General features: G+C 40.7%; 1 protein-coding gene across 28 annotated transcripts in view; it reads right to left on the bottom strand.

The window, feature by feature from the left end:
* MEF2C (myocyte enhancer factor 2C) overlaps positions 1 to 17,697 on the bottom strand; it is a 140,135-nt gene that overhangs the window by 28,056 nt on the left and 94,382 nt on the right. For 11 of the 28 annotated variants that reach the window (XM_075079414.1, XM_075079429.1, XM_075079413.1 and 8 more), the window contains 3 exons: positions 9,514 to 9,657; positions 2,350 to 2,536; positions 1,088 to 1,135 (listed from right to left, as the gene is read on the bottom strand). In XM_075079414.1, the coding sequence (XP_074935515.1) occupies positions 1,088 to 1,135; positions 2,350 to 2,536; positions 9,514 to 9,657 (379 nt within the window). Of the gene's footprint in view, positions 1 to 1,087; positions 1,136 to 2,349; positions 2,537 to 9,314; positions 9,453 to 9,513; positions 9,658 to 17,697 lie in introns of all 28 variants that reach the window. The other 17 variants (XM_075079425.1, XM_075079436.1, XM_075079424.1 and 14 more) reach the window with 4 other exon arrangements.

The following is a 17,697-nucleotide window of genomic DNA, read 5'->3' as shown; positions in this document are numbered from 1 at the left end:
GCATGAAGATAAAAGGGGGAGGGTGGTCTAACGAAGGCTAGGAAGAGCCAAGAAAGAAAAGATCGCTATATCCAGAATTTCTTTATAAGTAATTTTATGACGCAACGGCATATATATCAGCCTAGGTTTGTAGTGCACAAAATGGATCTTACAACTATTTTTCCACACAGCTCTTTCTGAGAGCAGGCAGTTAACCCAGTAAAATTGGATGTGCTCCATGTTGTACCACTCAGCTTATTTTCTTCAAACATATGTGTTTACTTCTCAAACTGAAACAGTAATCTTGCCATTGTCTTTTGTAATCCGTATTTGTAATAACGCAACATTGCTGACATTGCTAACAAACCACTGAGTTTACTGAGCAAAGGGGACTACTCTGACAACATTGCTTTGATAACACAGACCTTAGCAAGTACAGCTCTCACCAGTTCCATGGGAGCAGGACTAACGGGGCTAATCTTTTTCTCTGCACGGGTATTTTGAAAATCCTCTCCCAGTTGTGTACCAAAGCACTTAAGTAAATATATAAAACTAAGCTTAAGTTAATTACTGATTATTTAAGTAAATGCTAACAGATTTTGCTGACTAGCAGTGGTCTTAAAGCAGGGGCTTGAAATAAAATCTGTGCTAGTAGATTGAAGTCTAATGAAAGACTCAATATTGAAATCTTCACTCAAACTTAAATTCATAAAACAAAACCCCAATTCCACTAAGGTCAATGGAAAAACTCCCTGTGATTTAAAAAGGATCAGGGTTTCTAACACTGGCCTCAGCAGGAATTTTGCCTGAACAGGGCTATGCAATGGACCCAAAGGTTTTCATGGAAAGGCTAAGGTGAAGGAAAACAGACATCTGTGTCTGTGGAATTTGTTGAGGTGCAAGGTTTTCGAGGTTGCTGAAAACAAGTCTCTCCCTACCAATAAGAGAAGCACAACTATAAACTCCCTGCCCCCGAGCTGGGGGAAATAAACCAATGCTGGTCACTTTCTAATAACCCACCTCCAGTATGGAGCTATTTTAGGACTCGGTCTTTGAAGGAAGTCCTTTGTTCACTTAGAAAAATAAATATAAATTCTTTTCTCTTTACCTGCACTGGTGCCTGCACCGGTTGTGAGGTCCCCACCCATCAGGCCACCTAGGGGTTTGAAATGAAATACTACAAATGAGCACAATAAATTATAACATGCAAACATTCAAAACATTTTCTCTACCTTCAGACGGCCTGCTCCAGTGCCCACGACTGTTTTCCTCTGACTTTAACAGGGATTGGATCAGACCCACAGTCATAAAATTGTAATGTTTAATGTTACCCGCACAAGATATTTGCCTTTCAAGGACAAATAAAATACGTAATAGACAACATTTCATTATTTTATTTTCATACTTCCACAGCATATGAAAAGTAAATGATATTTGAAAATTATGTACAGTAGTCCTTCATTTGAAAACTATCTTTAGTTCAGTATTAGTCAGAAAAGCAAATGCTTCCACATAGGATCAGGAGGAACAGACTCAAAGTTCCTTTACGAGAACATAACTCAGAAGCTATAACATATATTTACATAGCTTTTCATTATAATTTCCTCAGCCTTTCATAGACATTCACTCTGAGGATTTTTATAACTTCCCTTTGCACTTGGGGACCTCAGATGGTTCTTTGAATCCAGTATACTTAAGGATCTTGAAGTTGCTTCAGCCAGACAGACTGAATGAACTTAATCCCCATTTATCCTATTCAGAGGTGAGCCCTCATCATCGCCAGAGCAAAGCACAGCCTCTTGCTATACAAGGCACTCAAGTACAGAGCTCAACTAACTTTCACCCATCAAGGAACCTGTGAATGCATAAATAATAATAAATCTTGCGTTTAGCCTCTAGACTGATGACTTAAGTAATGAGTGTCCTATCTTGCTTGCTTCAACTTGTTTACGTTAGCTAAATTTTCTCCCCTGGCCCCTTAAGCTTTATGGTATAGTGAGTTCTTGCATGAATTAAATAGACAAGCTGCCTTTTTATGAAACAGCAAATTGTCTGCCCTTTTATCCTTTATTGATTTCCTTCATTCTTAGTCAATACTCAGCTTTTTCTAGAATGTTGGGTTGGTTGGTTTGTTTGTTTTGTTTTTTGGGTTTTTTTTTTTTTGTTTGTTTGTTTTTTTTAATTTTCTAAATTGGGAATAGAAACCCCTTTGGCTCTTCTTTTGACTTTTCAACACAGCAATTCTGAACAAACTGTTATGACCTGTAAAAACAGAGTTCTTGTTTCTCAGAGTACAGTTTAAAGTGACCTAAGGCACACAAGCAGCTGATAAAAAGAGCATTCAAAGGCATGGGACTGAACAGAGCCTACCTGTGTTACCTGCACTTGGAGGCCGATGTGTCACACCAGGAGACATGCTATTTCTTTGCAAAGAAGGATGAGCCAGCGGCAAAAGGTTGGGGTTTCCCAGTGAGCTGACTGGGTTACTGTATACCAAACTGTTGTGGTTGGACACTGGGATAGAAACTGGCATCTCAAAGTTTGGTGGTGGAACAGCCTGCACAGGCGAAAAAGGGAAACAAAGACGAGAATAGTACAGAAGCACAACAGCCTTAAAGTACAGTTACTCTATATTTAGTTCAAATATTTTGTAGTTGGTGGTTAAAATATTTACGCTCAGCCCCCTCCCCCAAGAGTCAAGAGAAGAGTTTCAAATGAGTTACCAAGGCTTTTAAATATGATTTTTCAAACCATGATTCCATCTTCCCTTAATGCAGCTTACACATTTACTTTGTAAAAGCTGGGAAGAATTTTTCACCTTTTTTTTTTGTTTAAAACAAACCCCTGCTTTATGAGGCTTAATTTTCTTTTTCTTTCATTCTATGGAGTTGCAATTATTCACTTGTGATATCTTAATCTAGTGTCACAGATGACTGCAAGATCAAAGCTACATGATTATGATGACTTCATTGCATGGAGAAAAATTAGAAGGTGTGGAACGCAAAAGGGAAAGTTTAATTTCAGCTTATGTTGCTTTAGCAACCAGAATGATCCTAAATCATGTTAAAGTCACCAACACAGTAAATCAATTTTTTAAAGATTTCTATCGTAGCTTGGAGGGGCTTAAAAGAAATAAAGTTCTACTCAGGGACAGGTAGTAAATACAAGAACTTTTGATGCACGTCAGTCTTTGGGTTCTTTGTCTTTATTTTTGTTGGGGTTTTCTGTTTTTGGTGGGTTTTTTTGTGGTTTTTTTTGGGGGGCGGTGATGGTGTTTGGTGATGCATTTTCAATACACTGTTTTCATACTTCAAGGCAGGAACCTCTTCTGAGCCACTTTACTTTGCAGGAATCCCTTTCAATGAGAACCAAATTATGGACTGCTCTGACAGAGGGTGCGAGAGATGCAGTACCTGACTCTCATGCTCGTAGAAAGCCCAACTTGGGTTTTATTGGTTGGTTGGTGGGTTTACTGTTTGGGGTTTTCTTGGGTGGCAGTTGCCTGAATTTCTCTGAAATTAAGACTCTGATGGCATTCAAATACATTAGAACCCCATATTTAATTTAACTGTTTTAAAAAGAATTAATTTCTTGTCTTCGTGAACAGAAAGAAAACTTTTTCAGTTACCTGACAGCATTTTAAATACTCAAATACCCGAAGGCAAATGAAGTACCCCTTTATTTACCATTTAAAAATCTTGTAATTTTCAAAAGTCTAAACCCATCAAAAAATTCTTCAAACCAGCCTTGTAACATCTTCGGAGGGAGAAAATCACAGATTTTAATTTTGTTCTTGGCAACTGATAGCGCTGGTAAGTCTTCAAGGACCTAGAGGGAGTACATTGACAGCTGGACACATAATCTGCTGTGCCAGGCAACAGAGGGGCCCTGACCTTGTGCCACCCACATGTCTCTCCTCCGGCTGGCCAGAGCTGTTGGCTGTGCCCTGCCTGTTACAGAACTGGCCATCAAATTACGGTTATCCCTTAAGTTTTCTTTTGTGTCCTCTCCCCTTTCTAGGGGCAGACATAATTTTACTCTAAATATAGAGGAATCCTTTTGCTTAACTGCTGAAACACACAGCAAGATTTTAGTTCAGGGTATGATGCGATGGGTACATTACACAAATGCCTTGGGACTTATTTCAAGGTGTTAATTTAGCTCTGAAACCTTCCGCATAGCCTGTGGCCTGGGTTTGTTGAGAGGTGGCCATAGCGTAACAGCCAGGACCGGGCAGGCCACCTCCTGGCACTGCTCCCCAGCCAGAGCTGCACGCTGGGACTCGATTCCCTTTGCTGAGAAGCTGAAGTGCACCCCAAGGACCAGCTTTTCCACAGAGTTGATGGGTTTAAGTAGAGGTGGGAGGGGGAGGAGAGGTGCCTTGGGAAGCTATGTGTTCAGTGGGTAAGGAGCAAAACTACACATGCTGCTGGGTCTGTGTAGGGATCCTGAAACACTGATGTTTGTGCCTCACAAATAGAAAAAATAGAATAAATGATTACATGATGAAAAATGTAATTGCTAAAGTATGTTTTTATTTCTTTCAGGAGCAAGCTTTTTCTTTGCCTGCAGATGTTTTTACAGTTGAAGTCCAGTTCATTAGCTGCATGTGTGGCTTGTCTTTCAAAGGAAAATTTACGAAGTACATCACACAAGGAGTACCAGTGTATGCCACGACTGAGGTCTAGTGTCCTTGGAAACAGGTTCACACAGCACAGCCTGAAAGATTTTATCAGCCTGAAGGTATGCTTTGAAGCAAGACATTCTCTTCACTGGCCACAGAAGGACCCAAGAGGTTCCCAAATCCCATGTAAGTCAGAAGTGCATGGCTGCTCCTGGAGCTCAAAGCCAGCTGCTGCTGCTGGTTTCTGCCTTTTCAAAAGGTTTTAGCCAGTGAATTCACATGAAGACAGATGTCTTGGCTCCACCTCCAGCCTGATGTGAGACATGAATAAGCCAACATGGAGTCTCTTGTTATCGCAGTGTTCAAGGCTGTGGTGGAGATCTCTCTGCCTGGTGGCTTCGAGCACAGGATTCTTCCTGCTCGAGTACCCACCCATGTCTAACCGATCATCTCCCACTGGGGAGGACTTTGCACAGTGTCTTCTTCACCTGTATCATGAGATCTGTGAAACCTGCCCTCCAAGCCTGGGTAGACAGCTGATGACACCAATATTGTCTCTATTTTCTCAATTTATTTTCCTAATCCCAACCTCTGTTGAGCTGACTAAACTAAAACACGGGTACAAATGTAAATCTGAAGGCCCTGCCAATCCTCAACAGGCTCATCCACTTTCATCATTATGCCTTGTATTTCTTCCATGTACAAACCAAACCCTGTAGTTTTTGCTGCAGTCTTTTCCCTACATTAGTACGGCACAAAAGAGCTCCAGTCTTGGTTGCTCTTGTGGCTGCCAGTCTCACTAGTCCTGAAACGCATAAACACTGCTGAAACAGATACTTAGCTTTCCTTTTGTCATTTAAAAAAATCTTTTTTTTAAACTAGTCAAGCAAATTATTTTCTTGATTTCTGTAGTAATTGTTTCATTTTCACCATTTTACCTAATGGTCTGGCTATACTGGATATACCATTTTACCTGCCTGGATATACTTATATCGATTTACAGAGCACTTCATAGGCAATTTTACCAGGGCAAAGTCAGTTTACGTTCTGCTTTGCAGAACAATACACACTGCATCTGGGATATAGTAGTTTTTATTCCTTCTCCTCTGCAGTGAAAGGTTAGAGAGAGAAGTTTGTCTCTAAGCCTCTAGCTACAGTTTTGCTCTGGCTGCCCGAATTTTGTTACAGGCTTATATGTCCTTCACCGAGAACTGCAAACTACTGCAGATTCCCTGGTCGTTCTTGGTGGTAAGTCACGGGGCATATCTATTCCAGCTAGGCCTGATGGACGTTAAAGCTTATGATGCACTTGCGTAATATCTATATTAGTAAATTAAACTTGCCTAGGAACTGAGGCCATCTGAGGCCACAGAGCAGCCCATGTCCATACTATTAAGCTTTCTCAACCTCAAAAACATCATGACTACATATAAACTGACAATTGGGAATTGTTCCTGGCCTGAGCTAACTACCAAACAGAGCTAAGAAATTGTCTGAGAGAGCGTTATTTGGCAGGTGCCAAAAGCATGCCTGGGACTGTTCAAACAACGCAGGGCCGAGATAAGCACCTCCCGCTGCCTCGGTACATTCCTTGCCATTTGCTAATTTACTAACATGGACGTAGCCTTACGCTAACGCGTGTGCAGCTTGCCACATTTTGCCTTTTCTTCATGTCTCTGTCTTTTCTCCTTGGGACACAATCGCCCAAGAGGGCAGATGGCTCACCTGAGAGGAAACCGTCAGTGTACAGCACATGCTGCGGTAGATGCACGCTCCACAAGCTGTGGTCTGTTGTGCAAAGCAAAGTGTTGGGGACCGAAAACCCTTGGAAATCAATGGACCAAACATTCTGTGTTAAATATTGTTTTTATCCTTCCCATGTTCAACCAGGCCTTCATTTATTTAGAGACAGAGATACTTACAGCTCCCTTCTAGTGGACTATTTCTGTCTCCTCTGCTTTCATCACTCTTATGAATACTACAAATAAATGTCTAATTATTATCAGATGTTTTAGAACAATATAAATACTTATCCCCAGAAAATTATCTGAGGAAACATTATTGGCTTTAGCTGTTAGGAGCAAAAGCCAATTTTGTTTTCATTTGGCAGCAGCTTTATTCTATTACAAGACCAGGCACTGGCACTGCATTGTTTTATATATTTTCTAAGCAGTGATTTAATGACTTGACTTGGTGACTTTTTGGTCAATTTTGCTTTCTTCCCTCCAACTTTCTTGGCTACCTCTGATGATCACAAGTAAATGAATATAACTTCCCTGACTTCCCTGAGGTTTTACTGATTTGTACAGCTAAGGACATTATGGTATATAATGTATTACATATATGTTAAAATATTTAATATTTACAAATTTCCGTTTTGTACTTGCTTTGGGCTCCATCTTGCCCGTTACATCTTGGCTTATGCCAAAAGAAGGAGCCCCTGTTGCATTAGGGGAGAACACCTACTGATTCTTCTTTTGTGGTTAGCAGCTTGATGGAGCTCACACACCTTGAGCTCTGCGTGTGAAGTATTCAAAGAAGGGATATCCTGTCCTACATTAAAAGAAATGCTGCATTTTGCAGTTTTGTATTTCTGAAGCATCTCTGAAGTAATTTCACAAAAAGATAATACGTTGTACCTTGTAACATCCCCGCAAGGTAGGAAGTGACATTATACCCAAAATACAGCTCAGGACACCAAGTTAATCATGAAGTTAATAGCTGAAGTAGGACTATATTTGATGTCAAAAGGTTAAATTTAATGAAAGCAACCAGAGGGAAAATCCATTAATTTTGGGGAGGACAAAAGTGCTGTGCCATGTTTAGATTAACTGCATTGTTTCAATTCCTAGAACTTCCCTCATTTTGTAGAAAAGACAATTTTTCCCCAAGGCTTATGGAGGTAACGAAAGTTATGAAACTCACTACCACAGGAATGAGCTTTTTTCCAAGGGTTTTTTTAATGTCTTAAGATTTCAAGTGGTTATAATGTGTTGGTTTTTTTGAACAAAAACAGGTAGCATGAGAGAAACAGAGGATTTGAAGGACCGCTCCCAACATAATTTTTAAGGTGGAAAAGTAGCTTGGTTAAATACTATCTGATTGAAAAATATGTCACTTTGATTTGAACAAGCCGAAGGTCATCCTTAAAAGAGGAAAGGAAGGGCAATTGTTAAGATTTTGACGTGGAAAAGGGTTAGCATTCCAGCTTATAACAGTCACCCTAAATGTTGCAGTCATGACTTGTCAAACTGTTTTCCAGCCTGAGAAACCAAAATCACAGTGACAACTTTAGAGCTTCTTTTTTCCTGAGAAAAACAGCTGTCCAGAAGAAGAAAATAAACAGGGAGGTAAAAAAAGATGGAATATTTACATATTCCTCTCTGATATTTTATATTCACATCGGGCATCCCTAACCAGCCATTCCAAATGCTAATTCATCAAATTTGGTACCATTCTGGTCTCTGAGAAAATCTTTTATTATTTACATTTTTTTTGCAAAAATACATTGTCCAAGATGTGAGAAATTCTTCAAATTTTAGTTACCCTGAGTGAAAAATCTTTCTGCTGAGAATTACTGGAAAGAACACTTATACTGCATGAGACTCAACCTGAGCATCCTTAAGAGGTATCCTCAGCTGAGGTATCAGATTTTGTACACACAATTGATGAGCACTGCAGAAGAGCCTTTGTTCATTCTGGGTATACAGACATCCTTTTTGGCAGCTAACCATACAACCATGTGGGAATGAGGAATGAACACATCCAAATGATCTCCTTTAGAAGCAAGCAGTTACCTATGCAAATTCAGATGCTTCTTTGGACCTGGGCAAATCTTTGGTTTGCTACTTTCTCTTCCACACACATTTGGAAGAAGGGCCAAATATAATGTCCAAACCTCCACATTCTTTTTCTCGGCTTTATACGTGTAATATTAAACATAATGACAAAGTATTCTCCCCTTGTATGTCTTGTGCAAACAAAATAGCACATGCAGAGTTATTTCTCTTAGATATCTGGCAAGGCATATGACTGATGGTTAGAAATTTTGACTTGGTTAAAACAAAATTTAGCTCATGTTAAAGCATTAAAGAAATGCTGATGAGGTCAAAGCAAATTCTCTGATAAAGCTGTAAAATCACCCCAACACACAAACATGTCTGAATCCTACCATTAGGCTCTCATGCAGTCTGTTTCTCTGCAGCGAGTGAGTAGCTGTAACCCTTCAGTGCTGCAACTGAGTTTAGCAGGGACACTTGAGAACTGAAGTGACACGCACAGAATGCACTAATAACGATATATAAAGGAATTTCAGTTCTACATTGTTTTTTCTATATCACCACAGAACATATTCTGTGGGTTTGTTAGCCTGTCCACAAAGAAAGATTTCCATCATTATTTTTTAGATATAATTTGGGCGAGTGGTGTGGTAAAACAGTTCTGTAAATCAAGTGAATATAATGTATATATGTATATTTCACTTCCTTCTGTAGGTTTCACCTATAGTAGGCTTTGTCTGTGTGTCAGAGGTAGAGTCTTGGAAGGAAAATATGGTGTGTGAAATTTTCTGACCACAGTGTTTAATTATATATTGGGCTATTAAAGCCTGTTTCCAGCTGAAATCTTTTCCTTAAGAAGCCAGAACTGAAAGGGTTATGGTTTGTTACTGCAGCAGTTATCAGCAGACAGCCATCTAACCTTTGGTACTTACAGGTATTTTATGGCTCTTGATCATATTATCAAATTCTTCATTAATTTTTTTGTATTTTTCTTCAGTGCGTGGGGTGAGAGCGTAAGAGGAGTCAGGATCGGGGCTTTCACAACCTTTGTTTTCTTTCTTGTTCAATGCCTGCCAGGTTCAGAGAAATATCAAAAAGTAAAAAAAATGAAAGGGAGCTCAGAGTACTTACACATAATCTTTGCCTGCTGATCATTAGATCAATATCTTCATTAATTTTTCTGTACTTGTCCTCAGACTCAGGGCTGTGACCTACTGAATCGTCTGCATCGGGGTCTGGACTGTCACAGCCATTAAGTCCTTTCTTTCTCAACGTCTGAAATACATAATTTGGAAAGTTCAATCCTTGACACAGGCTGCAAGAAAGACTCAGCAGTGTTACAATCACACAAACTGCCCAGCAGTGCCAGGTTTTACATTATTCTTTAAGGAAAGAAAGTGACGAGAGATCCACCACGGTGATGCTGTAGGTCTCCAGTTAACGAGTGGCCAGAGAGGACCATACAGACCTCTTTCTTCTGAAACTGGAATCAATAAAGAATGAAGCTGGCAATCTGGCAAAGTGCCTGTGCTAGTACCCTCCCTCCCACCATATCCGACAGCATTAAAGGGTTAAGATACCCACCCAGAATGCAATTTATTTTAACATATTTACCCGTTTGAAATGAATAAATGTTAAAAGCAAAAGATGCATACTGTTTACAGTGGAATACCCTGGTGTTTTCCTTTTCTCTAAAGAAATATACAGGAGGAAGAAATGAAGAAAAAACTGCAAAAAAACGTAGGAATTCATGTTCTTCACAGAAGAAGAAGGAGGAGTACCTAAACTGAATTATTCCTTTGAATTGGATGTAAGGGATGACATTAGCAACGACCTGCCATTCTTAAGTGTATGCTTTTGATAGGACAAGGGGGAGGACAGAGTTGCTAATGTGGCTGTGAAATACCGATTAAGAGCTTCTAGACACGGTGTTTACTTTTTATTGACTCCAGTTACAGTGCTACAAATGCACAGTGCTGAAGCTTAATGTACAGGAAAAAGCACTGCTAAAACAGATGCTTAGTGACAAGTCAAAACAGATGAATTTCAGGTTCAGCAGCTCAAATCAATCCTCACCAAGATAAATAACAGGGATCAAAATGCTTAAAAACAGAATGAGATCAGTATCAAACAATTCAGAACGGTTGCCTGGTCTCAGATAGGTTTTAACTGATCTATCTCAACAGAGCACCAAAGAACAGTCATTGGCTTCATTAAGAGAAAACAATATGAGAAACAAGTCTTTGTGGACCCACGAACTACAAGCAATAGTACAGAAAGTCAATATTTGTAGGACTTCTCAAATGTAGCTTTAGGAATTTCTCAATCAAAAACTCTTCAGAGTCCATTTGGCTATTACTACTCAATTAGACAGCTTGCAGTTAATTCTGAGTTGAAACCTGGCTAAGCAATCTCAATTACAACATACGGATCACACAGCACTCTTGTGTGGTCAAGTGGCTATGCTTGTGCTGTGTATTAGTGTGGGATGCTCTAACTGGTTTCTTTCTGCCTTCTCAGAATGGCTGCCCCTCATCTGAACCTCTTGTTCCTTTTAGAAAAGTACATTTCCTAATTATTTTCTTTATGGCAATGTCCAGTTTACCACAGTTAAAGCCCTCAAGTAATGCGATGTCATACCTTGGTTCTGTACTATTGTATTTATTTATTATAAATTAGACTTCATGGTCTGCACTTTACCTGAGACTTAAGAACAGGGGCCTCCTATTCCTGCAAAAGCTATAAAGCTGTTCTCCTTGTGGAGACACAGTCCCTGAACCTCACATTTTCATTAAGTCAGCAAAGTGATGTGACCTGCCCTAAGAGATCTGAGCCTTCCGAAGTCATGTTGTGGACCAATGAAACAGATTTAGGCAACCGTGGAAGTCTGGCTCAATGTAGGTCTTCTTCTTCAAACTTCGTATCTAATCTGTCTAATCCCATGAGCTACTATTGGCACACAGACAAAATTATAAATCCACGAGAATCAAACACTAAGAAGCTAAAACAACCTGAATGATTACCTGCATGTCTCCACTCCCTCTTATCTCCATTTTATCTTTTAAATGTTAACTATCAGAACAGACATAGTCATGTATGATTTCTCCTGCTACTAGTTTGAAACAAGCCAATTATAAAGAGGGCTTTTGCAACCAGCTATTGTTCGATAGATTTAATAGATACAATATGTTATATTAGAAGTGAAATTTCTCTTTTACATCTGAATAACTAATCTCAACTGATGTTCTTCTCTTCATGCAAGTACAAAACAGTTGTCCTCTGAATACATAAAACATTCTGGTTTCAAGATCCATTGGATCAAGCTGTCCAGACATAAAACCCAGATCATCACTCTTGGGACCTTTTCGTCTGAGTCACTGATGGAGTCCTGCTGATTCACATGGAGTCTCTGAGGAGTAACGCTGATGTGAGCTGGACTGGATGGCAACCTCCACTCCAGGCTCTGAGATGATAGTCCAGCTCCTCTATTTACAAACAGCAATGAACTCTTTTTTTTTTTTTTTTCCCCCAGAGGTCAACACAGCTGCAACTGAATAGGTATAGGTGGAGAAGAGAGATGCACAACTCTCATCCTAACAGACAACCCGGACGAAGAGCAATATGAAAAGACAAGAGGGAGACTGTTTCGCAGCCTCTTTGAATCTTTTCCTCTCCCATCATTCTGAAATTCTTGTCTGCTGCATTCACAAGATGGTGTCTGGGTGAAAGAAGATGCACCTTGTCCTCAGCACACTCACTATTCCCTAAAGCTCTGTGACCATCTACTTAGCCCTCATGTGACACAGTCACTTCTGTGGTTTGTAGAGGTTCAGGAATGCATTGCCATCTTCCAGATGCCCAGTGGAGGAATGTCTTGCAGCACCCTCCAAAAAGAGACCAAAATCCCTCCTAACATAGTGATGTTTTTATTTTAATACATATTCATTTTTTAATTTTTGTATCCTTAGAAATCAGGTTGCTGCCACACCAGCAGAAGAAGCAATCTCTATTTTCACCAGAAAAGCCAAAGACCAAATTTAATACAATCATGTTGGTATTCTACCCAAAGTTAGCTTTAGCCCTAAAGAGTAGAGGCAAACCTTTCCCTTAGCAAAACACATAAAGCCAGTGTGTTTGGCTGGTACCTCGGCTGACAAGGCTAATCAAGCTCACTAGCGTAGTGAACCTCTTCCCCTCCCTCCCCTCCCGCCAGAAAAAAAAAAAAGAAAAAAAAGAAAAAAAAGACCATCCTTCAATGAGTTGGGGTAAGGTTAGGCAACAGAAATTTCCACAATTTCCAAGTGTGCTGCAGTTAGAGGCACAGTTCCTGGCTTTGCGAGTGCTGGAACTAATGCCTGGTTCCCTGTAAATTGCATTTTGGGGTAAAGTGCAATATCTAGAGAAGCTTTCCTGTGGCTGTGTCTCTTGGGGCTTCTCTTGCCCCCTACCCCTCTTTCTGCTGATTCTTTGTTGCTTCTATATGTAAGGACTCATGTTGCACCACTGCCTTCAGCTGGGAGTCTTTCTGGGAGTAATTTCAGGTTCTCTTTTTCTACACAAGAATGTATAATTTTCACGAAACTTGTTGGAATTTCATTGCCTGTAAGACCCCCTCCCTTTGCACCAGATTTGCTTGGCATTGAATAAAAAAATGAAGGAATTATAAGGAAAAAGGCAGAGGGACTGATAGACTGCACGGGCACATGAACACACACACTCATATAACGAGTCCTCCTCTGGAGAGGAGAGCAGGCTGAAGGTGACATACTTATCCTCTGCACAAAGGTACTGAGGTATTGGGGACAAACATAACGATCTGGAACATCCTGGCATTCCCTCTCGCTTCTCAACATGCAGGCTACAGTTCTGCCTGTTCTATTGCCTTGTGTGTTACTTTAGTCTCCTCCACATCATCACTTAACACGTTATCCCTCTCATAAATCTCCTTTATTGTTGTGCTTCAACACAACACAAGTTGGTTCAGCATAGCTAAAAGCGTCACTGACCAATATCTAACTGATCCATCCTTATTCACAAGCTCTCTGGACTCCATGTCAATTTTTCCTCTCTCCTCTGCTCTGTGTCACCTCTTAAAAGCAGAGGCTGATGCTGGACATCGGAGAAGACTGGAGTCATTAAGAAGACCAACTGGGTTTCAGCAGGCTAGTGTCTTTGACCCAGTCTTGCAGTGATTTAGAAACCATTCTTCTTACCAAGCTGTCATAGCCTCTTGCAAACCCTGGAAAATAGCCAGACCTATTGCATTCTCCTGGAGATTAGCTAGTTTCCAAAGATTCAATGACTATTCAGGGAATTTTTAAGAGGATAAAATTACACAATTGTATAGTGTATTGCATTCTAGAGAACCCCAAGCCAAATTTCGGTTATTTTTAAAGAAAATAAGTCATTTTTGAACTACGGAAGCTCTACTTCTTCCAAGCAATTAAGCAAGTAATTATATTGGACTCCAATAACCTCAAATCAGCCAAGGCATTTGAAAAACAAAACGGTTAAAGGAAAACAACCTTTGGCTGAAATCTCATATGCCAGCAATTTAGCCTAAATCCTGCTCTATAAATCTCGGAGGAGAAGTGCTGACTTAGTGACATACTGGCTGCTGTAAAATGAAGTATAAACAACTATTTACTTTCATTTCATGCAAAATTTATCATCACTACAAAAGCACAAAAGAAAATATAGCACTACCAGCCAGATCTGATTTTATCAAGGCGATGGAAATCATTGCAATTTGAAGGCTTTTGAGAAGGAAAAGCCTTTCATTTTCCTAATCCAGTCTCTCTGCAGTATTATCCTCTTCTTTTAGCATTTCTTTAACAGGAAGAGTGGAGCAGGTTAGAAATTCAATTTTTTTTTTTCATCCTATCCTTTAGTTTGCTCATCTTTGTAGACGGGTATCTCCTTTCTTCCAAAGAGGTTCATCTGCTGTGGAACTGCTCCCCGCAGCACTCCAGGGCTTGAGAAGCCACAGATGTTTGGGCTTGGAGATGCTCACAGTATAACTGCCAAATTAAAAAGATCAGGACACCTGATAAGGTCCCCAAAAGGTCCAGACCAGCCCACTCTGTCTATTCGATTTCAACATCCCTGCAACAAAGACCTAACTATTGCAAGGCTAAACACTGTCTTCACTTGTGTAATGGAAAGTGTGATCTCACTGGCTCTTCATCTGTAATCAAAATTTACAGTATGGAAAAATTCAGAATTACAGGTCTACTTCTACAAATTCCCATATCTGCTATGTTGTCCAGAAGCCACCACAATGATCTCTAACTGATAACCCCACTAGCAACCATGACAATCCACAGAGTTGTAATTTGGCAAATTATATTCCACTGTCAGAAGACAAAAACCACAAGTGCCCTCCATTTTCCACTATCACTTTCTTTCCTGTATCTGCATGGGATAAATCTTTCAGCCACAAATGAAAAATGGTTTGGTCTCAGTTTTGCTCACTGGAGACACATATCTACGTGGCAAGGCGGACAATAGCCAATTACAAAGGAATGATACGCTATTGTGTTCAACTGCTTTATTATTTATAGACATTCCAAAGAACCCAGACAAATTTATGGAGGTCCCCAAAAAAGCACAGAAAATATTTAAATCACGGGCCTGATTCATTTAGGTGTCAGATTGCTCCCTGTGCAAAAGAAACTTTAAAGTTAGAAAGTGTTGAGTGAAGACAACCTTCACTCTCTTCTCTTGCATGGTTATATAATGATGAAATTTTATGATGAAATTGCATGATACAATGTATGGTGCAATCAAGTAATGAAAGGTTCTAGTGAAATAAAAAACAGAAAGAGGAAGAGATATGTTGCCATGGGAACCATCCATCTGAATTCCCTGATTTCTGTGTAACTAAAATCTCAAATTTTATGTTCCATTAATACAGAGTTCTTAGATTTTTACATATAATAATGAACATAAACTAGCATGCTGGTACTAATGTACTTTAATTGCATGTTTAGGAGATTCAGATAAAACATTATTATACTTACTGTTATCTAACAAGCTCCAGACAAAAAAAAAAATGTGTACCAGTAACACAGAAAAATGGAATATTTCTTACCTCTTTTGTATAAATCATAAAATGCTTTTGTGGTTTACACTCTTTTTGAAATAAGCTACAGGGCTTATGTAATAGCTGAACTTCTATAACCACATGTTAACCTTTTTGTTACTATTTTATTTTTACCGAAGTTTCGAAGAAAAAAAATTTCCATTGTCTGGTCCTGTACGTGTGTCTTCAAATGAAAAAAACATAAGTGTGCTTTTCACAACAATACACCAAACCCTCTGCTTGGATTTGCCTCTCATTTTTGCATGCCACGTGAACATTCTCTCCTCCTTCAAGTACCTTTTCTAATCACACCTCTTGTGAAACCAAACAATGCCGACACCCTTTGCTGGTAACATCTGCTTCTCTTTGCTTACAAATGATCGACCGGCGTGTTATGAATGTTTAGACGTGCACGCTGCAAGCTCATCAGGACACAAGTTTTCTACCTGCTTACAGAGTTCAGCCTATTCTCTTCCACTCGTGCCCCTGACATGTGCCAAGCCATTTCTACAGTATTTTGTAACAGCTGTATAAAACCAAATTAATCCGTGTGGGCACTGGGACAGTGGGGGTTTTGCTTCTTTGCTCCCCAGAGCTGTGCTCTGTAATCTGGGCACGGGGGAGCTTTGCAAGGCAGTGCACCCGGTGCAGCCCCTGAGGCAGGGCGACACACAGCCCCCCGGAGATGCAGTCTGTTCGCTCTGACCTTGCAGTCTGTAGCATACCGGTTGGCCCCACCACATCTCCTGCTGCCTCTCTGCAGCGCGACTCCTGCATCTGCGTGAGAGAGCACAGCCTGCCGTCCGGCTGCTGTGCGCCTGGGTCACCCCTCCGGAGAGATGGGGAGGCTGGAGGTGCGGACATGGCAGGGGTCTGCTCTCTAAAAGAAACCAAGCATGATCCCTTTCTTTAATGTTCAGTCTTACCCACTCACCAGTGCTTTTCTATTTAGTATTGACTTCAATCACACAGGGCAAAAAGTTGCTTTTGCAGCTTTATAAAGCTAAAACACAGGGCTTTACACAGGGCTTTATACAGGGTTTTATAAATATAAATAGAAGAAGGATATGTATGATTCAGAGATCTCATAGCAGCTAATCTAAACTGTGTATCTTCCTGGATTTTCTCAGAAAGAAGCAAAAGCAAATCACATGAGGACTCCAGCATTAAAGCTTTGAATTAAAATTTCTGTTAATTCATGCAACTAAGCTCACACCCTCCTACGTTCACAATTATTTCACGGGACACGCAGACTTCTGTCCACTGATGTACTTGTAAACTGTTTTTTCTCAAAGAATTTAGATGTGAATAATTCCTGAGGTTCTAAGTAAGGATATTTCCTCATCCTTTAGGCTTTTCCCATCCGTCGTCGCGGCGCATAAGGTCTGAAAACCCCACAAATCCCCCTGGGCAGCTGACGTAGGATTCCTACGCCAACCCTCAATGGAGAGGATCGCGTTTCCCTGGCCTTGACAGAGGAGACGGGCGGCAGCACCCGCTGAGCCCAGCCGGCCGGGAATCCACGGGGGGAGCGGAGCATCAAGTGACCGGCGGCGCTGCCCGGCGCGATGCGGCCGCGTCCCGGCGGGGAGCGGGTCCCCGGCCCCGGCTGCAGCAATGCCACGCATCCCTGCCATCCGCACCTGTCAGCGCCGGCACCTGCTGCCCCATGGCCATAGATGGCTGTCCCCAGGGCTGCGGCGCTGATTGGGGATGCTCCGCTCGCGGCCCCGCCGGCCGACCACTTTGGGTTTGGGTTTTTTTTGGTTTTACTTTGCCCGCGCTGCTGTCACACTTCTCGGCTTTCATGTGGTCACAGCATGCAGGAACGCAGCAGCATTAGCGCTTACTGATATATATATGTACATAAATACATGTGCATATACATCTCTACGTATATTTATATATACGTGTGTGCACCCTCTACCAGATCACTTCCCAGCACCTTTTTGTTCAAATCTAGAGGGATTGTTTTAGAAGTTTTCACGCATAAGCATGACCAGCCTCCGTTTGCTAAGATGCAGTATAATACTGGCTTAATATTGCTGGTGTGTTGGATTAGCGGAGATAAAAAAAGGATGTGCTTTTCCAGACAAGACTGGCATTTCCTAAATAATGAATTCACGAGTGAGATTAATTGGAGGTGTTAAGATTAGTGACATAAATGCAATGCTGACCTAGTTGTGATTACAGCTTTTGATAAAATCACCTCTACAAATACGTGAGATTTA

Source organism: Phalacrocorax aristotelis, chromosome Z, assembly GCF_949628215.1.
Source record: "Phalacrocorax aristotelis chromosome Z, bGulAri2.1, whole genome shotgun sequence".
NCBI lineage: Eukaryota > Metazoa > Chordata > Aves > Suliformes > Phalacrocoracidae > Phalacrocorax > Phalacrocorax aristotelis.
This window is presented reverse-complemented; position numbering and strand designations above follow the sequence as displayed.